Source organism: Tachysurus vachellii, chromosome 14 (assembly GCF_030014155.1).
Source record: "Tachysurus vachellii isolate PV-2020 chromosome 14, HZAU_Pvac_v1, whole genome shotgun sequence".
In the NCBI taxonomy this organism is placed as follows: Eukaryota; Metazoa; Chordata; class Actinopteri; order Siluriformes; family Bagridae; genus Tachysurus; species Tachysurus vachellii.
In genome coordinates this window covers 19,125,972-19,149,916 of record NC_083473.1, presented here as the reverse complement: position 1 = coordinate 19,149,916, position 23,945 = coordinate 19,125,972, and the positions used below count along the sequence as shown (strand labels likewise).

The following is a 23,945-nucleotide window of genomic DNA, read 5'->3' as shown; positions in this document are numbered from 1 at the left end:
CACGCTTTTATCTCAACTGGACTTGACTACTGTAATTCTTTGTACTCTGGGTTACCTCTCTCTTCCATCTCTCGTCTTCAAATGGTCCAAAATGTGGCAGCCCGTCTACTCACAGGTAGCCGCAAATGTGACCATATTACACCAATCTTACGTTCTTTGCACTGGCTGCCTGTCCGATACCGTATTGAATACAAGATTCTGCTATTCGTCTACAAAGCTCTCAATAATCTAGCTCAGAAATATTTATCTTATTTGATTGTTCTGTACAATCCATCGAGATAACTTAGATCCCAAAATGGTCATCTTTTGCTGGTACCACGATCCCGTCTGCAACTCAGGGGAGACCGAGCTTTTGCAGTAGCGGGCCCTAAGCTGTGGAATAGCTTGCCACCACCAGTCAGAACTGCTTCTACGTTTGCTGAATTTAAATCCATGTTAAAAACACACGTTTTTTCCTTTGCTTTTAATTGTTGGTAATTTGTACGTGTTCTTTTATATTTTTGGTCTTTCTTTTTTCCTTTTCTTTTATCTCGATGTACAGCACTTTGCCCAGCTCAGGCGGATTTAAATGTGCTTTATAAATAAAACTGAATTGAAATTGAATTGAATTCTAATAAATGTTGCTTCATTTATCCGATCAGATGCTTATCACAACATCTCCTAAATATGATCATTTGAAAAAAATTTTTAAATAAAATATATGATCACTTCATAGCCCTATTTTAATGCAAATATTCATTACATTTTTATTTGTATATCACTTTTAATAATAGATCTTGTCACAAAGCAGGCATTTCATTGTCAATATACTCACCCTGACCAGGTAAAAAACATTCCATCCCAAAACCATTGCCGTTCCCTAAAATTAGCCACCGTGTTATTTTACTGTATACAAAATCATATGACTCAGGATAATAATCAGGGTAACTGTTTAATTAAGACTTGTATTACTAAATTAAATATTTATAAATCAATCCAGTGTGTGCCCTGAGATGGGTTGGCACTCCGTCCAGGGTGTATTCTGCCTTGATGCCCGATGACGCCTGAGATCATCGCCTGAGAGCACAGGCTCCCCGTGACCCGAGGTAGTTCGGATAAGCGGTAGAAAATGAGTGTGAGTGAGTGAGTGAGTAAATCAATCCATAACCTCCATTAAGGAGGTTATAACCTCTTCCTCACGTGTTTCAGATTTAACTCTAAATCATACGCAGAATTATAATTTTGTTAAACTGATGATGTTACATAATGCATTTCACACTAAAATGATAAAGAATTTATGTATATTTTTTATTTATGTGTTGTAATATTTAAAATACTCTCAACTGTCCATTTCAAGTGACCAATTTTTTTATTTATTTATTTTTTTTATTTAGAAATGATTTGGATTTCAATTGAGAAAGCATTGAGTAGAGACGGCAATAATTGTTTAAAATGAATCACAGTGATGTGACTGAAGAAATTTTACAATTTCGGTCATGTAGTTAGTTAGTATCTTCATTAGGTTTAATCATTGCTGCGTTGTATTTTGGTTGAAATGTCTATATTATTACATACTGGGTTTCACATGGACTTGTTCAGGTATTTCATATTTACAGTACGTTGCTGCTCAGGGCAAAGTGCTCGATCCTGCTCCCTGCTGGAGATGGAAGAAATGATCTTTTCTGCATCTGTTCATTCCTGTCATATCTATAAACAGCACATTTAAGGCGACATTTCAGCTTGAGAGCAAATACACATGCTATGTAATGAGATAGTCATGCCTGAGGACTGAACACAAGTTAAGTAACATAAACCTTTTTAGTAATTCAGTAAAATCTATGAACATACAATGTGCTTTAATTAAATGTACAATCACCTGGATTTATCTTACAGTCTCCTCGAACTCTAAACGAATAATCTTCATCATAAATAAGCAAACATTAATGTAATAAAATTAGAAGCTAAAGTGCAGTGTGCATTATGCAATATATAGGGCTAGGTCTGGTCTAACTAAATTTTCTTATTAGTGTGTGTTTTTTTTTTTTACAGAACATTATTGGCACTATTTGAAATATTATTTGATGAAAACTCTTCTGGAGAGAATCGTTTCACAAGACGTGTCGGTTTTTGATGCAGATCATTTTAATCTCTTAGTCTTATAAAGCATCAGTGATCCACAATTGTTTACAGTGGGTTATTGTTCTTGTACATAATTCAATTCAATTCAATTTTATTTGTACGGTGATATAACAATAGACATAATTATGAACATAATATTTTATGTAGATTTATATGCATTTATGGAGTTTGCATGTTCTCCCCGCGCCTCGGGGGTTTCCTCCGGGTACTCCGGTTTCCTCCCCCAGTCCAAAGACATGCATGGTAGGTTGATTGACATCTCTGGAAAATTGTCCGTAGTGTGATTGCGTGAGTGAATGAGAGTGTGTGTGTGTGTGTGCCCTGTGATGGGTTGGCACTCCGTCCAGGGTGTATCCTGCCTTGATGCCCGATGACTCCTGAGATAGGCACAGGCTCCCCATGACCCGAGGTAGTTCGGATAAGCGGTAGAAGATGAGTGAGTGAGTGAGTGATTGCGTGAGTGAATGAGAGTGTGTGTGTGTGTGTGTGCCCTGTGATGGGTTGGCACTCCGTCCAGGGTGTATCCTGCCTTGATGCCCGATGACTCCTGAGATAGGCACAGGCTCCCCGTGACCCGAGGTAGTTCGGATAAGCGGTAGAAAATGAGTGAGTGAGTGAGTATATGCATTTATCCCCAATGAACAAGCCTGAGGTGACATTGACACTGCAGTGGCAAGGAAAAACTCCCTGAAACGTTATGAGGAAGAAACTTTGAGAGGAACCCATCTTCATTTGGGTGACACCAGAAAGTTTGAATATAAATGATTATAAACACTGGAGAGTGTGAATATAAATAATGTCCTTTCTACAGTCATGTACAGTAGGTTGGAGTCGTGTAACCAGAAGCTCCTCATCTGAGTTCCTTATAGATTCAACACCAACTCCGCCGAGCCGAAGCCTTCAGATTCTCAGTGATGGAGATACAGCATATGTATGTATTTTGTGTATTTTACACAGTCCCCGATTCTGTCCAAAGTTTGATTTTGGTCTCTTTGATCTGACCACAATCTGGTTATACAGTATTTTCATTGGCAGTGCATTTTTTTGGATTGTACTCAAGGGGGCATTTTTGTGCAAACTTCACACAGCTTGATGTTTGAGGAGGTAGTGTTTAGCATTGTGAAACTGGTCAAAGTCAAAAATCAGCATTATATGCTGTTCTGAAGCAGGTCACGTTGGGCTTGGTATGATCATGTGCTTCAGAGCTGACATCTGGAGTGTGTTATTTTACTTAGATCAAGCCTTATGTTATTTCACTTATTTCCACATTGCACGTTGATTTGCAGACAATCAAAATGTTTTATTTATTAATAAAGGGCAAATTACACAGTGTAAGTATTATGGCTAAGATCATGTTGCAGACTGAACATGAGTCAAAGGTCAACAGTTCTGGTTATGATTCAACAGTTATTACTTCATTTCTCTCTCTCTCTCTCTCTCTCTCTCTCTCTCTCTCTCTCTCCCTCTCTCTCTCTCTCTCTCTCTCTCTCTCTCTCTCTCTCCCTCTCTCTCTCTCTCTCTCTCTCTCTCTTTTTACCAGGCATATTCACCTCTCTTCTGGAAAACCTTACAAAGCCCTGGACACAAATATCCCCTAACAATGAATGAACGAATAAATAAATAAATAAATAAACTAATAAATAAACAAACTAATAAATAAATAAATAAACAAACAAAAACAAACAAACAAACAAACAAATAAATAAATAAAGTAAGTAACTCGTCAAAAATCGATTTGTTATTAGTTTCACATTATGTGAAATGCTACATAAGTCAATGCGCACGAGCCGTTACTATAGAAACAGTAACATATTGTTACACATACACATTGATATTATCGGTCATTTAACCGCTGCAGCTACTGCTGTTATACGTATTATGCAAAATTTTAATCTGACTAATCAAATTCAAGAATTTAACTGCACCGGGTTTGTATATTCATAGAAATTTGAATATATAAATGCGCTTTACCTTACTTCCTTTTGACATTACAATGCAAGTATGAGGGCTTTCGGTGATCTGGCAACATTTTCCCTGCAACCAATTATCCTGACTTTTACATCCAAACTCCAATGGAATGAACCAATGGGACGAAGAGTTGTAGGCATGTGCGCTGTGGCCGAGAACAGTTATATTGGCCCTAAGGAGGGAGAGGCAACAGCTGTGGGGATCCATAGCAACCACAGATAAACATGAGTTACTATATCAGGTAAAACCTCATTCATTTTTTATATCAACATATGATTTTAACACTTTGAGGAGAAAAATGAACGATTTGATTTCAGTCTGAAATGTAACTCGTAAAGCTGAGTTGTTTATTTCGTAACTTTTTTCCTCTCTCCTGATGCCTAGCGTTAGCCTTCTGTGCTCACAGTAACGACAAATAGCCAGAAACAGATTGAGGATGTTTTTTGTGTCGGTTAAAACGCTAAAAAGCTGTTACACGACTTTTTATATGTGTGGCACATATGAGCTACTGTGTGCCTATTTTCCTTCAGGTGTAAACAGGACACCTCGTGAGTAACTGTTCAATAATAAACCACATCTATAACATTAATTTATTTCCTGCGAACAGTTAGCTGTCTGATTAGCTTCCAGACTGAAAACCAGCTAGCTAGCTGCGGTGAATGAGATTTTTTCCCCCTTATTTACCGTTTCTAGGGATGATAAACTGTTTTTAAACTGAGCTTCACAAACATTGCATTAAAAATTAAAAATAAATAAAATTCTAAAAAAAAAACAAACAAAAAACTCTCAGACCTTACCTGTCATCTGTACATTATTGATAAACATGTCCAGCTTCTATAGACTTTTTTTTTATTTATTATTAAAATAAAATTACGAATTTTAAATAAATATAAGTGTATAAATATAAATTAAATAAGTACTATTGAAATAGATTGCCTGTGTCTAGAAAGAGTAAAAAAATAATAAAATGAACAGCAATTAAGAAATTCTTCCAATGATTTTGTGAACAACAGCAAAAAACATCGTGTGTGTGTGTATATATATATATGTAATATATATATATACTGTTCTATATATATATATATATATATATATATATATATATATATATATATATATATAATATAAAACAATATTTTTGAACAGTTGATCAGTGGAGTCTGACACATACATACATATTTATTTTGTATTTTTATTGAGAAAGTTAGTACAGAAATTAAGATAATAAAGTTATACTAAATTTGTTCTGCATCCATAACAACAATTAACAATCGATAAAACAGGATAAATGATTTGTTTAAATAAAATGATGCATGAGGTAAATATATAAAATCTATTTTCTTTATTTTGTAAAATTTAAAATATGTAATGTGGCTATGTTGCTAAATCGTTCGACTACTGATCAGAAGGCCATGAGTCCAAACCCCAGGTCCACCAAGCTGGCACTGGGGCCACTGAACAAGGCCCTTAACCCTCAATTGCTCAGTTGTATAAAATGGGATAAAAATATAAGTCGCACTACATTAGGGTTGAGTGGAACCTGATGTGATCTGCTGTAGTTCAGCTGCCTCAAGGTTTCGTGTGTTGTGTAGGTCTGAGTTGCTTTTCTGCACACCTCGGTGGTACAGAATGATTATTCGAGTTACTATATTCTTCCTGTCAGCTGTCTCATAATCAAGGTGTTTTATCCTGTTGATCCTCTGCATGCAGGTTTATTTGATTTTTCCCCCTGACCATTCTGTATAAATTCTAGAGAAATTTTAAGCTTTTGAAATACTTAAACCAGCTCATCTGGCACCAACAACCATATGACGTTTGATGTGAAAATGATCTGAAGCTCTTGAGCTGCATCTGCATGAAGTTATACACTGGGCTGCTGCCACGTGATTGGCTGAATAGGTAACTGCATAAACAAGCAGGTGTACTTTTAAGTTGTTTGGAAGACACCATCAACCAGAGCGACTTACATTTATCTTATTTATACAGCTGAGCATTTGAGGGTTAAGGTCCTTGCTCAGGAGCCCGGGAATGGCAGCTTATTGGCCCTCGGATTGACCCCTTAACACACCTTAACCACTGAGCTTCCACTTCTCATAACCAGCGACCTAAAGTTTTTAGAATAACTACTGAGTACATCGTTAGAAACTTGAACCTCTTGTTCCTCATATTTATCTTTAACATCTGAGTTTCTGTAAATCACCTTCTGCTGGGAGATGCAATGCAAGACAAACTGAAGTCGTGCTTTGGACCGTTCGGCAGCATTTGTTATTGCGATTTAGATTTGTCTGACATTTTCTGAATGCTTTCTTAAGCTGGAGAAATCTGTGAATTCCATATCAGTGACCTGGGTCTGGAAGGTAAGTTAGAGGTGGTGAGAATTTGGATAGAAATGGATGTCTCTCTCTTAAACAGTTAGACAGATTCAGCCATCCAACCATTTATGTGTAAAATTCTGGACAAAAATCATGGCACAGAGTAACGCAGAACAGTAAATCCAGATGGACAGGTGCTTCTCATGTCTTACTAAACCTCCTTCACATTCACCTTTGACTCCAAGAGTGCTTCATGTTCAAGGAAGTGCAGCTGCATGTGTCAAAAAAAATGGCTGCTGTTTATTGTCTTATTGTCTTCATCCTCCAGTTTTACTCACGTTGCAGTTCTAGCAGCTTCGGACTCGGTGCAGCTGTACATCAGGCTTCAGGACTCTATACCAAATGAGGCACTAATCTGAAGAACTGTTCAAGATAAAGATACTTTTTCACTGTACTGATCCCTGTTTGACTTGAACACTGTCTGTGTGTATGTACATGGGGTCCTTGTATTTCGGGTCAACTGTCCAGTGCGTGGGGTGTGTGGAAATGAGTTGAAGAGGTGAGTGCAGGCATGTTGGCGTGGGTGGAGAAAAGTGTCAGGAGTGTTGTGTGACAGAAGAGGGTCAGCAAGAATCAAAGGAAAGGTGTACAAGACAGTAGCAGGGTTCCCACGCGTCCTGGAAAACCTGGAAATCCTGGAAAATTTATGACCAATGTTCCAGTCCTGGAAAACACATGGAAAATGAAAGAAAACATAAATTGTCCTGGAAAAAATCTTGTTGTCCTGGAAAATGATTATTTTTAAATAGTGATGCTCCGATTGATTGGCCACCGATCATGATCGGCCGATATTGACTAAAAATAGCTAGATCGGTGAACCCCAAAAGCGCTGATCAAAAAAGCCGATCACGTGACGTAAATTACTCGCGCGACTTTTTCACACGTGCATGCACGGCAGCAACAGCAGAGCGGCGCTTACCAGTGGCAACATGAGTTCTCCCGTCTGGAAGTTTTTCAAAGTGTCCGATAAAGACGTAAAGTTAGCAGTTTGCAATGTATGTCGTGATGAAATCCCTCGAGGTGGAAGCAAGCAACGGCATTTTAATACCACTAACATGATTAGGCATCTTAGAACACGCCATACAACTGAATATGCCGAGTATGAGAAACTAAACCAGCCGAAGCCAACAACATCCCCATCCCTCAACCAGCCGACTGTGAGTGATGCATTTAAACTAGTAGTGATGTGAGTGTGAGTGATGTCTTTTATGATTGAGACATGAAGGATTTTGTACTCTGTATTAGTAGGCCGAGGCCCAACATGTTTTGGTCTGAAACATTTTGTGGCCAATTGTTTAATTTTAATATATTAAAAATTTTATTTACATTTTACAAGTAGCCTGGGCCTGTGTAACCTCATACCATCCTAAGTTCATCTGGTTGGTAACTATCTGCTTGGCCTCCTTGTTTCTCTGCCTTGTTATTTAGAAAGGATGGCATTGGCTTACAGTAGCTTTCATTATTTTATTTTTTGGATCTGATGTAGTTGGTTCCTCAACTACATCAGACGTTCATAATAATAACAGAAAAAAACGCTTGCCATAGTTTTGTCCTTTGTGGCAGTAGCCAGTTTTGGTGTAACAATTTTTACATTTTGCTTGCAATTATAAAATGTAATCAGTGTATTAAGAGGCGACATCCTATTAAGCTGATCTGATGTGTGTTGGTCTGCCTGACCCCTCTTTGTTTGGAATAATTTTAAGTTACTCTGCCTTATTTGGGAAAGATGGCCTACAGTAGCTTTAAGTTCTCATTTTCTAAAATAAACACTTGGTGGTTCATCTTGACTGTAGCCTATTTCTACAGTTTTTTTCTCAATACAGTTAATTTAGAGTTAATTTCATTTCTAAAAATGGTGCTCTGCTAGATTATAGATAAAAGATTCCCATTCCTCTGCCATTCTGTGATCGGCAGTGATCGGCAATCGGCAGATCATGATCTTGGTGATCGGTGATCGGCCCCAAAAATACTGATCGGAGCATCTCTATTTTTAAATGTTCTTGATCATTTAAAGAACAGTTTACAACTGGTCGAAACAATTAGTAACAGAAAGTGCTCTGTTCAGGGATGCTGAGTTTTGACGGGTTTTTTGTTATGCTGTTTAATCTCGCTGTGACGGATGACGCTGGCGGTTTCAGGTGCTAGGAACCTTGTTAATCTGAATATCATGTGCAAGGGGAATGCACAGCAAACTAAAGCATGCATGACGGCATTGGCCTGAGAAAGGAAAGGGTATTAATATGTGCAGTCTTTTTATTTTATAAATGTTGAAATTTCATTCACATGACAAAATGACTTTAAAAGTATAGTTAAGTAATAGCCATAAAGTGTACGTTGTTTTTAAGACTTATGGAGAGAAGAAAATATTACTTTAGGCCGTGAATCTGTGATCCTTGTCTTTTTTGCTAAATTTGAAATGTCCTGGAAAAGTCCTGGAAAATGATCTCTGAAAAAGAGTGGGAACCCTGCAGTAGTGAGACCAGCTGTGCTGTATGGGTTAGAGACTGTAGCAGTGAGGAAAAGACATGAGGCAGAGATGGAGGTAGCAGAGATGAGGATGTTGATGTTCTCTTTAGGAGTGACGAGGATGGACAGGATTAGAAACGAGCACATCAGAGGGACAGCTCAGGGTGGCTGTTTTGGGGACGAGGTCAGAGAGGATAGATTGAGATGGTTATATTGGTAGAAGGATGTTGGAGATGGAGCTGCCAGGTAAGAGGTCAAGAAGAAGGCCAAAGAGGAGATATATGGGTGTGTTAAAAGAGGATATGAAGTTAATTGGTTGCCGAGGATAGATGATTTCTGTGGTGAACCCTAAAGGAAAAGCCAAAAGTTGAAGATGACGTTCCTTTTAGGTCCCATGATTTACAACCTCATTTTGATGTCACGAGCCTGCTTAAGCGTAGTATGTATGGTAGGAAATAGCGTCTTCTTATATAATGACACCTTATACACCTTAATAACACTCCATCCAGAAGGTTAGGACTCGGGAATGTGTGATAAGCAGCCAAACGATAAGCCACCGAAAAAATAGGAGGCCCCAAATATTTAAGCTTCAGTCATTTAAAGCTGCACAATGTTCGGTTTCTGAACAATGTCATAATTATAGTTTAATTGTCAGTTGCTTTGCTCTGTTCCATGTGACTAGGATACAATTATAAGTGTACAATGCTCAGCGTAAATGAGTACACCTCCTTTGGAAAATTAAGATTTTTATCAAATTATAACTGAATATGAAAGCAATTTGCTGCATTTTTACAAAAACGGTTTTATTAACCATTTCATTTTTATTAACATAAGAGTGGTGTCACCTAACACCTTTAGAATAAGAAAAATAATACATTTAATTCAAATGAGGTGTTGCAAAAATGATGACACCCTACAACAAATATAACTGAATCTAATATTTTGTATGGGCTCCTTGAATTTTTAAGAACAGCACCATTTCTTCTAGACATTGAATGAACAAGTTGATGACCTACATCTACCGTTTTCCATTCTTGAAGTATGGACTCTTTCAGGTCTTGGATGGAGAATGACGCTTGTCTTTTCAGAACGCTCCACAAGTGGCTATTGGGTTGAGGTCTGGTGACATGCTTGGCCACTGCATCACTTTTGCTCTGTTCCTCCTCAGAAATGAACCAGTGATCTTGGATGTATGTTTTTGGGTCATTATCATGTTGAAAGAGTGCCCAATGACCTAGGGCATGGAGTAATGGTAGCATCTTCTCTTTCAGTATTTCACAGTATGGCTGTGAATTCATGATGCCATCTATGAAATGCAACCCCACAAAAAACACTGCCACATCCATTCTTTAGTGTTGGTACCATGCATTTGTCATTGTATTTCTCACCCTTGTGACACCGTACAGTTTGGAACCCATCAGAGCCAAAAACATGAATCTTTGTCTCACAACTCCAAATTATAGTCCCAGAAGTCTTCCCCTTAGTCAACATGAGCCCTGGCAAATTCTAGATGGGCTTTTTTGTGCTTTGTGGACAACAGCCATGCATGCCACTCCTCTGCAGTGTACGCCGTATGGTGTCACGCGAAATACTCACCCCAGTTTGGATTTCTAATGATTTAGCCAACTGTGCTGAACTTGCATGGCAATTTTCTTTAACCTTTCTCATCACAAAACGCTCTTGACAAGGTGGTAACTTGCGTGGACAGCCAGGACTTCCGTCCTTTTTAAATTTTGTAATTATTTTTGAGACAGGATTCAAGCTTTTTTAACAGGATTCAAGCTTTTTTTGTGCAAAGAAATTAGTTCCTTTCTCGGGTCTTGTGACATTTCTTTTCCATGTTCTGCCATTTTGTCAGCATTATATAAGAGTGGATTTTCTCTCTTGAATTGTACCGTATTGTAAATTATTCTATGGCCTCCTGTATGTTGATGGACTAGACTAATTTGCTGGTGAATTCCTGTTAATTACACATTTATTTTACGCTTTCTCCTAACACATTCATTGGGGCGTAAAGTATTAAGTTAAAATAGTTCCGATTTTGCCTTTGGTACTGACTAATCTCATTTAAAACAAATGAAACAGATTTAACCCAATAGAACATTGCATAGAATCCTGTAGAAAGTATTCATTTTAAAGCAAGATGGAGGTTTTGTGAGGATTCTGTAAGTGACCTCATAAACCTGGTGCTGTTTGTAGAAGCAGAGCTAGAATCAAATTATGGATGAGCGTATTTTCTACGTGTTGGTGTGTGTGATACACTCATCATGTTGTAGTCAGTGGCAACAGATGTGCTTTTGATGGATTCCAAAAAGTCCTTGAACACAGGATTAGAGGCTCCCTGTAAGTGTATTTGTGTGCGTGAGTGAGAGAGAGAGTGTGCGTGAGTGAGAGAGAGAGAGCGTGAGTGAGAGAGAGAGAGCGTGCGTGAGTGAGAGAGAGAGCGTGCGTGAGTGAGAGAGAGAGCGTGCGTGAGTGAGAGAGAGAGCGTGCGTGAGTGAGAGAGAGAGCGTGCGTGAGTGAGAGAGAGAGCGTGCGTGAGTGAGAGAGAGAGCGTGCGTGAGTGAGAGAGAGAGCGTGCGTGAGTGAGAGAGAGAGCGTGCGTGAGTGAGAGAGAGAGCGTGCGTGAGTGAGAGAGAGAGCGTGCGTGAGTGAGAGAGAGAGCGTGCGTGAGTGAGAGAGAGAGAGCGTGCGTGAGTGAGAGAGAGAGCGTGCGTGAGTGAGAGAGAGAGCGTGCGTGAGTGAGAGAGAGAGCGTGCGTGAGTGAGAGAGAGAGCGTGCGTGAGTGAGAGAGAGTGCGTGCGTGAGTGAGAGAGAGAGCGTGCGTGAGAGAGAGAGCGTGCGTGAGTGAGAGAGAGAGAGCGTGCGTGAGTGAGAGAGAGAGAGCGTGCGTGAGTGAGAGAGAGAGAGCGTGCGTGAGTGAGAGAGAGAGAGCGTGCGTGAGTGAGAGAGAGAGAGCGTGCGTGAGCGAGAGAGAGAGCGTGCGTGAGCGAGAGAGAGTGCGTGCTTGAGCGAGAGAGAGTGCGTGCTTGAGTGAGAGAGAGTGCGTGCTTGAGTGAGAGAGTGCGTGAGTGATTGAGAGAGAGTGCGTGCGCGCGTGAGAGAGTGCGTGCGTGAGTGAGTGAGAGTGCGTGCGTGAGTGAGAGTGCGCGCGTGAGACAGAGAGTGCGTGCGCGCGTGAGACAGAGAGAGTGCGTGCGCGCGTGAGAGAGTGCATGCGCGCGTGAGAGAGTGCATGCGCGCGTGAGAGAGTGCGTGCGCGCGTGAGTGAGTGAATGTGAGTGTGCACGCGCGTGTGTGAGTAAGTATGGTGTTAACCTTTAGACACAATACAAAGAATCTTTTCTCTGTTGCTGTGGATTACTTTGCTTTTTTATTGATTTACTGATGAACAGGTGTGAGTGTGTGTGTGTGAGTGTGTGTGAGTGTGTGTGAGTGTGTGTGAGTGTGTGTGAGTGTGTGTGAGTGTGTGTGAGTGTGTGTGAGTGTGTGTGAGTGTGTGTGAGTGTGTGTGAGTGTGTGTGAGTGTGTGTGAGTGTGTGTGAGTGTGTGTGAGAGAGTGTGAGAGAGTGTGAGAGAGTGTGTGAGAGTGTGTGAGAGTGTGTGAGAGTGTGTGAGAGTGTGTGAGAGTGTGTGAGAGTGTGTGAGAGTGTGTGAGAGTGTGTGAGAGTGTGTGAGAGTGTGTGAGAGTGTGTGAGAGTGTGTGTGACATGTACTCTTTTGGGATTTCTACTGGAACTTTTTTCCATTCTGGTCTTGTTTTGCTCAGCTGATTTTTACTAATTACACCCAAAGGTGTCTACCCGACACAGAAAAGCGAGCGATGTACACACTTGTACGCAGAAAGCCGTGCCCAAAGGTGTGTGTGCGTCTCCTGGCAACGATGCGATGCTCCCGCTGGTGGTTTCTTTGTTTGGAAACCATCTCTCCTCTGCGCACTCTGTAAAAGAACACGAGTGAAATTAGTGCTATTAGACGCTGATGATGATGACGATGATGAACAACAAACGGCGCTTTGGTGAAATACTCACCAAAATATTTCAGTGCAGGAGGCGTTAATATGTTTATGGAGATGTGTTAGAAATCTAGAAACTGCCAAAGATATTGAATTTTTTTATTGGATTTTATCAGACGCATGTAGATTCTCATGATCATTTTTTTTTTTATAGTAAAGTTAGTTTTATGGTGTTCCCGGGTGTCCAAAGGATGATTGACAGGTGTTGTTGCCATAGTGATCGCCAGGGCTCAGGGGAGGGGGAGGATGATGAAGCAGGGAGAGCAGGTAAGGCTGTCTGATCTCAGTCGCCTGAGTACTGTACTCTCTCTCAAGCTCACTCACGCGTGCCATGGATCCAGTGAAAACGTCCTCTCGGGCAGTCTACAGCCGCTGGTCATACAGGTACACGTGCACATCCTGTGCTACAAAGTTGTCTAGTTCTCTAGCCTCTTTTAATGCTTCCGGAAATGTTTCTCTAGCTAAACGGTTGTTGAGCTGCTTTGGAACTAATCGTGATTAATGTCATAAACTTGACCTAAAAAATAGCAGAAACAAACAAATTTCTGAAAAAGAAAAAGTTTGCAAAAGAAATTGTAAAATGTAGATCTTTTTTATTTATTTATTTTTTTAAAAACTGAGACTCGATTAGAAATTTTACATTTGTTTTATTTCAAATTCGAAAATAAATGAAAGGATTTTCAAAATCTTGACTGTAAACGGAATAATATTCAAGTTTAAAGACGTGAACGTTTCTAGGTTTTTCCCTCGTGTCTAATCTCTTCTCCGGAATACGGGTGTGATTTGTTTAGTGAAGTTCAGGCAGCTCAGAGGTTAAAGATGATGAACCAAATACTAAGAAACTCTGGCATTCATGGCAATATTTCAAAGTTTCTCTCTTTCACTTGAGTTCTGGACAATTTTTTATATATATATATATATATATATATATATAGTAATAAAACCAAACTTATAAATCATGGCATGTGTATATTGTGATTTTATTTTAATTTTCCACCCTGACCCTGCATTGTACATATGCGTAGTCTGTGTATTGTAATTCTATCTTATTATGTCATTACATTATCATGCTGTTGAGTTAAAAGTAATGAGTTGTAATGAGTCACATGCAGCGTGAGCCCGTCTTCACCGTCGTTCACCATTACACACCTATTCATTGGTCTTTTTCTCACACTATTGTCGACGTCCGGGCTAAAAATGCAGCATCCGGATGAGATAGTATTGTTCTGCTTCTTGCCCATGCTAAATGGAGGAGAGTTAGCTTTGTTCTGCGTGTGGATGTGAGTGTAATTAGGTCGAGGATGTGCTCACATCAAACTGTCCCTTCTGTGTATTGTTCAGTTTCCCAGCAGGTGTACGGCTCGAGGCTTAGGGCAGCTCCAGACTTTTTTTTTTCCTCTCTATTTTTTTAGGCCATAGGTATCCATGGCTACCAAGTAGGTGTCACAACAACGAGTCGTGTGTCCTCTGTGTCACACACACACACCATGAAACATTCATACAGCGAAGCCTTAAGTCTACACACAGCACCGTTGTTTTAGAGGAGAATCCAGGCAGAATGTTAGGCTCGGCACAAAAAGCAGAAAGGTACAGGAGATGAACATTGTTCTGCAGCTCTAGTGAGCGAACAACGGACGAAGCCTCACAACGTCCTCACTAACTTCATCTGTTGTGTTTGTCCCTTTCATGTCTGTCCGCCATGACCTTGGGAACAAAGACCCTCCAGCTCGAGCAGCTTTACCTCCTCCGCCACTGCCAGGTGAGCCACAGACACACACACACATTATCATGCATCCAGGTAGAAGTTTCAGTGTGAAATTGTGTAGGAGCATCACAATGAGTAAAAAAACTAATTCTCCTCTCAAATTATTTTTAACTAATAATCATGCTTTCCAATAATAATAATAATAATAATAATAATAATAATAATAATAATAATAATAATAGACCAAATAAGGAATTAACACTTCATATACTGATATATTCTATTTTTTTAAAATAACAATTACACACGACACCTTTACCTAGTGTCTGTTTCAGGCTGATACCAGGAATAAAGGATGGATATCAGATCCTGTAACGTGCAGCAAAAGATTAGATTTAGGTTTGGAAAATACATTTCTTTTTGGAAATGGAAATATTTGCTTCTAAAGACATCGTCTCTGGTGTAATAGCTTTAAATCTTCTTAACACTTTTCATTTATCCTGTAACATGTTTAAACACATGTGGACATCAATATATGGTTCTTCCCCCAAACTAGAAGGGACAGGGTTGTATAGTTGTATAGGATAACTTCTGTACTGGAGCATCCCAGTTTACCTTCACTGGAACTAAGAAGTCCAGTCTAACATGCTTGTCTTTGCTGTAATAACTGATGTTACATAACAAATATTGTGATGCATTCTTTAAGGTTTTCAAGTTCAATTCCATACAACGTTATCAGTATTACTGATGTAATGTACATGTGAAAGGAACCTTGTGTAAGAGTTTAAAAAAGACCTGATATCAGACAGTGGGATTATAAATCATTATACAGCAGTATTTAGATATAAAGGAGCAGGTACACAGTGCTAAAGGTTTTTCGATTTCTTTAAGCCATTTTTACACCTTCAGCGTCCAGCTGGACGACTTAACAATTGGAAGGCGAACAGTTTGGATTTTTCATGCCCATATTTTCAGATTTTGCATCGGATTTGTAGTTAATCCTCATTCCTCTTGATGTCATCTCTTTCTTTTTTTATTATGTTTTATTATTATTATTATCATTATTATTATTATTATTTTTTTTTTTTGAAGTACACCAATTCCTTTTCCAGAAAAACACCTTCCCAGAATGATGCTGCTACCCCATGATTCATTTGTGGGATGGTGTGATTACGTAAAAAACCCCTTATTCCTCCATACAAAGCCCTAATAGAACCAAATGGCCGTTACAGTGTCATTGCAGTATTTAGGACCGGAAGAAGAGTCAAAGAATGAGCTTGTAGGAAGTGCAAACTACATTATCCTCTGAAGTAGAGGCTAAAGTTGTCAATGAAGCCATTCTTCAACCTATTTTCGATAATAAAAGCTGCAATGTGGATCCAGACCTCAAGCCCAAATAAAACACCTGGAGACCACGCGGGTGGATCTACACCGCTGTTCCCACGGTCTGTTTTGCGCTCGGGTCTTCATCATTAAACATGACGGAAGGAATTTAATGTTAAAACTATAATGAATTCAGACAGTATACTGATGCTTATCCTTGTAAGTTGCTCAAAAGCTCCTGATTCCACAATTGCACTTGACTATATGGTGAACACAAAGGTTTTTATTTATAATCCCACTATACAGGATCACCAGGGTGAGGATGAGTTCCCTTTTGAATCCGGTTCCTCTCAAGGTTTATTCCTCATATCGCCACAGGGTATTTTTCCAACACCACAATTTGAAACTTTGTATTGAAATATATCGTAATAAACACACAAGATCACCAGACCTTGGGTTAAGACTATATTTACGACTATTGTTTTAGGTTTAAACCCAACAATATTTGAACCAAATCTCAGAGGTACTCTTGAACTGAACCTTAAGGACCGCAGAGTCTTTTTGTTACTGATCCAGCAAGTTGTCTGAAACCCAACTGCTCTGAAATTTTAATGAATGCAGAGATATCAGTGTTTGTGTTCTACTTTTGGTCCAGTATTAAGGCTGTACATCAAAGAATGCTTGTCATCATGATTTAACTGAAGCATAAGGAATGGTTTTTTTTTTTTTTTTTTCCGCAGTTCCCTGAATGATGACGGCAATAGCTTGAGACAGCAGAAGCTGGAGAAACAGGTGAGAAAGTATGGATTCAATGGTCACTGTATGTTCCTCCTCCTTGCCTAAAAAAAAATTAATTCACAGTTCTCCAGACATTTTCCACTAATCGTGTAAGATATGTGGAGAAATAACAACCTGTAGCTCTTCTTTTCTGGGAAGGTTTTTCTACAAGATGTTGGAGCATAGCTGAGGGGATTAGTGATCATTCAGCTACAAGAGCATTATTGAGATCAGGCACTGATGTATGTGTGAGGAGGTCTGGGGATCCAGATGAGTCACTGTTCCAATTCATCCCAAAGGTGTTGAGTCAGGGCTCTATAAAGGACACACCTCACATGGAGCTCAGGGGCATGTGTAAGTCTCTATTGATTAATACACTGGTTCACTAGGCTACAGACTTTAGGATACCATCAACTCTGTTAATTTTTACTTTTTTTGTAAAACATACAACAAATAAGGAAAAAAGGTGCTAGTTCAAGTGTTTCAGGAAGAGGTAGGTAGGATGTTCAGACATCTAGGGGAAATTCATTCCAACACCTCAGTGCCAGAACTGAAAAGAGTCTTGCTGCATACCTAATTCTTACCCTAAGAGATGGTGGGAACAGTCGAGCGGTGCTGGTAGCAGTAGTCCAGTCTTGAAATGACAAGAGTCTGAACAAGTACCTGAGCAGCCTGAGCAGACAAAAATGGCCGAATATTAGTTAGCATGTGTGCTTTTAAAGGTTTTCAGCCCTATAGGTCTTTTTTTTCCTTAAATGTTTAACTAGATGATTGCATTGTGTAGGAGGGAGATAAGTGCAAAGTGAATGTGCAGGTCAGTGTGTGTTTGTTTGTGCTTGTAAGTTAATGTATACTGGTAATATTGGTGTTTGCTGCATCCTTTTCAGCGCCACATCCTGGCCTATTGTGACCATAGCCAAGTCAGTCATCTGGAATTTTTATCAGATTATTTGATATTTTTAGATCCATAATGGTAACACCGTATGGGGCCGTAGCTAGTATTGCTGTAACAGCTTTCTACTGGTTTGTTTGTTCTTCTTTCGGCTGCTCCCTGTTCTGGGTCGCCACAGCGGATCACATGGTCCGCATATTAGATTTGGCACAGTTTTTATGCCAGATGCCCTTCCTGACACAACCCTCCCGTTTTTATCCTGGCTTGGGACCGGCACTGAGATTTAACTCTTCACTGGCTAGATTAGCACCTTGGCCGGGAATCAAGCCCATGCCATGGCAATGAGAGCCCGAGATCCTACTGATGGACCACCAGAAGGCTAAGCAGCTTTCTACTGGTAAAACCATTTATTCCTATATGTAACCACGTATATAAATATAACAATTTATTTAACCCACTCCTGGGAATATGAATAGAGCAGCACCTAAAGCTCTATTATACATATAGGAGTTCTATTAATCCTGACCTTTTGTCTTTATGTACAGATTTTGTGAGCAAGTCTCATGTCTCTGTTGCTGGTTGCAGGGAATCTGCCCTAAAGTCAAATCAACCACAAATCTAACAGCAACAGTCTTGTTCTCAAAATTGATGCATCTTATGTATTGTTTGAGAATAAATTCAAGTGAATTTTCTTAGCGTCCTGGTGTGAATTTGACATGGATACACCTGCATATAGAAAGGATTTCCTTCTTTATTTTTCCATGTTACTTTTTTCTGCTATTTTAGAATAATAATAAAGACTCGAACACCGTAGTAGAAGTAGCACATATGGAATCAAACAATGACTCCTAAAGGTGTCAAACAAGTCAAAACTCCTCGATAATTTTGGAGCAAAACTTTTTTTGGAGCAAAAGAAGCACACAAGTGGGTTTGATGGTTAGTTGGCCACATACTTTTAGCCATTGTGGTCATTTCATCTTTTCTTTTTGAGGAACCATTCTTTACTTTAAAATATCTATAAAGGTGAAGGCAGCGATATTTATTCACTAGAATACCGAATGTATTTTCTAGTCCCAGCTTTGGTAATAAAGCAAGTGTTGTGAGGGGGAAAAAAAAGAACATAAACGAGGGCATAGACTTCTGGTGTTTGGAACATATTGTTCTGTTTATAGTCTGTGGCAAAAACATCGTCACAAGAACATGAAAAAGCACTTGGTCAAGTGAGAGAGAAAGAAAGGGAATTTAAAGACAGAGGTTTCTTTGCTCAGCTTCTAGATCCTGTTACTATAGGAACATGTGCTTCCTTTTAACTCTGCACTGAAGGGAAGTGCAACATCTGTTCTGCCTTGTTTTTTTGCTATCAGTGCACAAGTGATATTTCCTTCTATACAGTTATTAAATTAACAGCATAGGATCTGGAATGTTTAAAAAAAAAAAAAAAAAAAAAGTAAAACGTTATCACTGATGTAATAACAACCATACAATGGGACAGGGAGGCAGCGGCACGTGATGGCAGAAACATTGTGTGTAAAAATAAATAAATAAGTTAGTGATATTAAGTTAGTGAAGGTATCATATCCACCGTCTGAAGAAGACATTGAGAGCAGACATATTGAGGCCATACCACAAGATGCAGTAAAAATCAGAAGGACGGATCGGAATTCACAAAGAAACACAGAAAAGAGTTAGAAAAACCTCTGGAACCAGGGTTAATCTCTACCGAAGAGATGGCAAGGCCAAAGTGTGGAGGAAGAAAGGATCTGCTGATGATCCACATCATATGATCTCATTGATAAAGCTTGCTGGATTTGGCTTGTGCTTAAATGGCTGTTCTTCTACTGAAAGTGGTGGTGAAGTTGTGATGAAGCTTAGTGATTTGCTTTACACCACTAGTGAGGAGATTTCTGGCAGCCAACACAACGAGCCCAGTATACATTTATTAATTGCTACAGGATGCGACTACAGGAAGTATTTGCTGTCACATTTTTGAGGTTGCTTGTTTGTAATCGATTATTTTGTGTATAATATTTCTGTTTCTTCTGATGTGTAGAGAGTACTGCTAGAGCAGAAGCAGAGGCGAAAGCGCCAGGAGCCACTGATGGTGCAGCCGAACCCAGAAGCTCGGCCACGCCGCTCTCGCCCACGCCGCAGCGAGGAACAGGCTCTACTTGTCGATTCTAGACTCAGTATCACAAACGATGTCATCTTTGATGGTAAGGAATTATTTAGAGAGAGAAAGAGAGAGAGAGAGGAGAAAATGGATAGGTAAGATTGTAATCAGGTGATGGACTATGTAAATTTGTAGTGCAGACATGGATTCTGGTAAGACTAATTACGACAGCATAACTAAGAGGCTAGAGCCAGAAGGTGACACAGACATGGGGGCTTCCTGGGATGTAAAGCGTCTCACCACAGTCTGCAAACATGAGCGACTTGCGAGGGTTGTAAGCCGGAAGCATCCAGACACCACAGTTCACCAAACACGCTATGCCCATAAACCATCTAGATCTGCTCCTTTACTTAAGAAAAGCTATTCATAAAAATCTAGACTAAACAAATGTGTTTTTAGCCTGGACTTAAACACTGAGACTGTGTCTGAGTCCTGAAAACTAATTGGAAGTCTGTTCCATAACCGTGGGGCTCTGTGAGAAAATGCTCTGCCCCCTGCTGTTGCCTTTTGCACTTGAGGTACTACCAAATACCTGATCATAAAAAAACAAAAGATAAAAGATACTGTGGCATGAGAACATTAAGTGCTTTATAGGTTAGTAATAGTATTTTTTAATCAATGAGAAACTTGACGGGGGGACGGTGGCTTAGTGGTTAGCACGTTCGCCTCACACCTCCAGGGTTGGGGGTTTGATTCCCGCCTCCGCCTTGTGTGTGTGGAGTTTGCATGTTCTCCCCGTGTCTCGGGGGTTTCCTCCGGGTACTCCGGGTTCCTCCCCCGGTCCAAAGACATGCATGGTAGGTTGATTGGTATCTCTGGAAAATTGTCCGTAGTGTGTGATTGCATGAGTGAATGAGAGTGTGTGTGTGCCCTGCGATGGGTTGGCACTCCGTCCAGGGTGTCTCCTGCCTTGATGCCTGATGACGCCTGAGATAGGCACAGGCTCCCCATGACCCGAGATAGTTCGGATAAGCGGTAGAAAATGAGTGAGAGTGAGTGAGAAACTTGACTGGGAGCCAATGCAATGGGGTGAGGATAAGATGAAGTGATCTGTTCATATCTTCTGGTTCTAGTTAGGAATCTAGCTGCTGCGTTCTGGACTAACTGGAGCTTGTTTATGCTCCTACTGAAACATCCAGACAGTAAAGCATTACAATAATCCAACCTAGAGGTAACAAATGCATGAGCTAGTGTTTCTGTCTCATGTAATGACATCATATTTCTTAGCAATATTTTATTAATTTTTTATTCTTGTGAGCTTCAAATGAGAGACCGGTATCAATAATCACACCAAGGTCTTTTACTGCTGCACATGATGTAATAGAAAAACCATCCAGAGTTACTCTGTAATCAGAAAGTTTACCTCTGGCTGCTTGAGTAAAGCAGGAGGAAGTTAGTAAGCATCCACTTTCTAATGTCCTTCACACAATCTTCAATCTTATTAAACTGGTGAAATCTTACTTAGTTGAAACATATAGGTTGGTGTCATCAGCATAACAGTGGAAGCCAATACCATGTTTACAAATAATTGCACCAACGGGTAGCATATATAGGGAGAAAAGTCGATCCGTCAAATAAAACCTGATCCTGAAGAGGGCTGTCTGTTTAACACCAACATTTTCTAGCCTATCAAGTAGAATAGCATGGCCAGTGATATCAAAAGCTGCACTAATATCAAGCAACACCAGCAAAGAGACACAACCCTGATCAGAGGCGAGTAGCAGGTTGTTTACAACCTTAACCAGCACCGTCTCTGTGCTATGATGAGGCCTAAATCCTGACTGATACATTTCATGGATATTATTCCTATGTAGGTATGAGCATAACTGCTGAGCTACAAGCTTTTCTAGGATCTTGGAGATAAAGAGGAGGTTTGATATTGGTCTATAGTTGGACAGCTGGCTTGGATCGAGGTCAGGTTTTTAATCAGAGATGTAAGAATGTCTTTATACTTAATTTAGTCTCACAGTAAAAATATGTTAAATCTAACCTTTCATTGAGGGGAGCACGGTGGCTTAGTGGTTAGCACGTTTGCCTCACACCTCCAGGGTCGGGGTTCGATTCCCACCTCCACCTTGTGTGTGTGTGGAGTTTGCATGTTCTCCCCGTGCCTCGGGGGTTTCCTCCGGGTACTCCGGTTTCCTCCCCCGGTCCAAAGACATGCATGGTAGGTTGATTGGCATCTCTGGAAAATTGTCCCTAGTGTGTGATTGCGTGAGTGAATGAGAGTGTGTGTGTGTGCCCTGCGATGGGTTGGCACTCCGTCCAGGGTGTATCCTGCCTTGATGCCCAATGACGCCTGAGATAGGCACAGGCTCCCCGTGACCAGAAGTAGTTTGGATAAGCGGTAGAAGATGAATGAATAACCTTTCATTGAGATAAAGCCATTTTAAATTTACAGGGGAAAAAATATGTATACTCAAACTCAAGATAAATCGTGTCAGAATTGTTTCTTGATTGAGTGTGGAAACTAAATCAACAGCTGGAATTTCAGCTTTTCCGTCACAAAAAAAAAACCATTTGCACAGGTGTGTGTAGACTTTTTATATCCATCATACCTGTGTTTAAAGCAGTATTGTATTGCAGGATGTTTTAGCACCCGCTAAACAGAAAAGTAATGCTGTTTAAAATTCTCTTGTCCTTCAGCAGGTATTGATGGACCTGCAGCTTTTTTGGCTTCAGAGGCTTCTGATCTGGGCACAAAGATCCAAGTGCAGTCAGTCAGCTCAGCACAGAATCACTCTCCTCCTCTATCTGAAGAGCCTGAGAGAGATGGAGACACTGAAACATTGCTGGAACCCAAAACGGACATACACACGCTGCTACAAAGACGGGGTGAGTACAGAAGCAGGAGCCAAAGCACACACTTCTAAATATGAGCCTTGTACTGTCTGTTCTCCAGTGTTTAGTTAAGAGTGTACCGAGAAAGCCTGGAAGTTCTGCTCTGTGTCATTTGTCAAACTCTCCCTTGAGGACATTGATCCATAAACAAAATAAAAATTTATACACAAAATATTTGAACTTTCTTTTCCTCCGGAGGTCTCTAACATGATCTCAAAATTCGGTTTCCTTTCAGTGACTAAACTGTGATTCTCTCTTCTCTGTCACTTGACAGTTTAGACTTAATTTACACGAAAGAGTGGCTAAACCGGGGGGCACGGTGGCTTAGTGGTTAGCACGTTCGCCTCACACCTCCAGGGTTGGGGTTCGATTCCCGCCTCCGCCTTGTGTGTGTGGAGTTTGCATGTTCTCCCCGTGCCTCGGGGGTTTCCTCCGGGTACTCCGGGTTTCCTCCTCCGGTCTAAGGACATGCATGGTAGGTTGATTGGCATCTCTGGAAAATTGTCCGTAGTGTGTGAGTGAATGAGAGTGTGTGTGCCCTGCGTTGGGTTGGCACTCCGTCCAGGGTGTATCCTGCCTTAATGCCCAATGGCGCCCCGTGACCCGAGGTAGTTCGGATAAGTGGTAGAAAATGAGAGAGGGTGGCTAAACCAGTCAAAATCATCATACCTTATAGACAATAACAAATAAAATAAATATGAAAAGGAAACTGAACCACTACTTTCAGGCTGGATCTGAGTTTCCTATTACTTAAGACTATACATTAAAGACTTTTATTAAAGGTCTGATGATTAAGGTTTTGTGAGAAATTTAGCCATCGTAATACAGGAATGGTGACTGCATGCTCAAATGCATGACCAAAGGCTAAGTATAACGTTTACACATGCTTTGTTGGATCAATTCTATTATTTTTCGTTTCTAAATAGTGACAAAATCGAAAAATATTAAATGTAAACTTACCATGTTATATGTATTGAATTGTATTTATTGCACTTGAAACCCTTTTTTCACCACATTTTCACCTGTTAAGATGCACTTTAAGGTCTAAATTTGCTGTAACAATTCATGCAGGCAGAATCTTATTTACAGTATGTATTGCCTTTTCCTCTATAACACATCCCATTTTTCACAGTGATTTTCTGTACACTTCCCACTAACCGAACAAGGAATTTATTGCACATGCAAATAATCACAAGGAATAACTGCTAATCCATATAGCTGGTCGATTCCAGCTTTCACATTAGCTCAAAATTTCAATTTCACTGCCTAAGAACTAAATCAGATGAAGAGTGGAACCC

The 23,945-nt window shown here is 40.0% G+C and overlaps 1 protein-coding gene across 3 annotated transcripts in view; it reads left to right on the top strand.

Moving 5' to 3' along the window:
* Nucleotides 1–3,975: 3,975 nt before the first annotated feature.
* tulp3 (TUB like protein 3) overlaps nucleotides 3,976–23,945 on the top strand; it is a 27,270-nt gene continuing 7,300 nt past the window's right edge. Inside the window, exons 1-6 of one of the 3 annotated variants that reach the window (XM_060887332.1) lie at nucleotides 3,981–4,327; nucleotides 14,657–14,698; nucleotides 16,708–16,759; nucleotides 16,904–17,098; nucleotides 19,687–19,849; nucleotides 22,453–22,641. In XM_060887332.1, coding sequence (XP_060743315.1) covers nucleotides 19,735–19,849; nucleotides 22,453–22,641 — 304 coding nt within the window. In that variant the 5' untranslated portion in view covers nucleotides 3,981–4,327; nucleotides 14,657–14,698; nucleotides 16,708–16,759; nucleotides 16,904–17,098; nucleotides 19,687–19,734. Of the gene's footprint in view, nucleotides 4,328–14,656; nucleotides 14,699–16,707; nucleotides 16,760–16,903; nucleotides 17,099–19,686; nucleotides 19,850–22,452; nucleotides 22,642–23,945 lie in introns of all 3 variants that reach the window. The other 2 variants (XM_060887331.1, XM_060887330.1) reach the window with 2 other exon arrangements.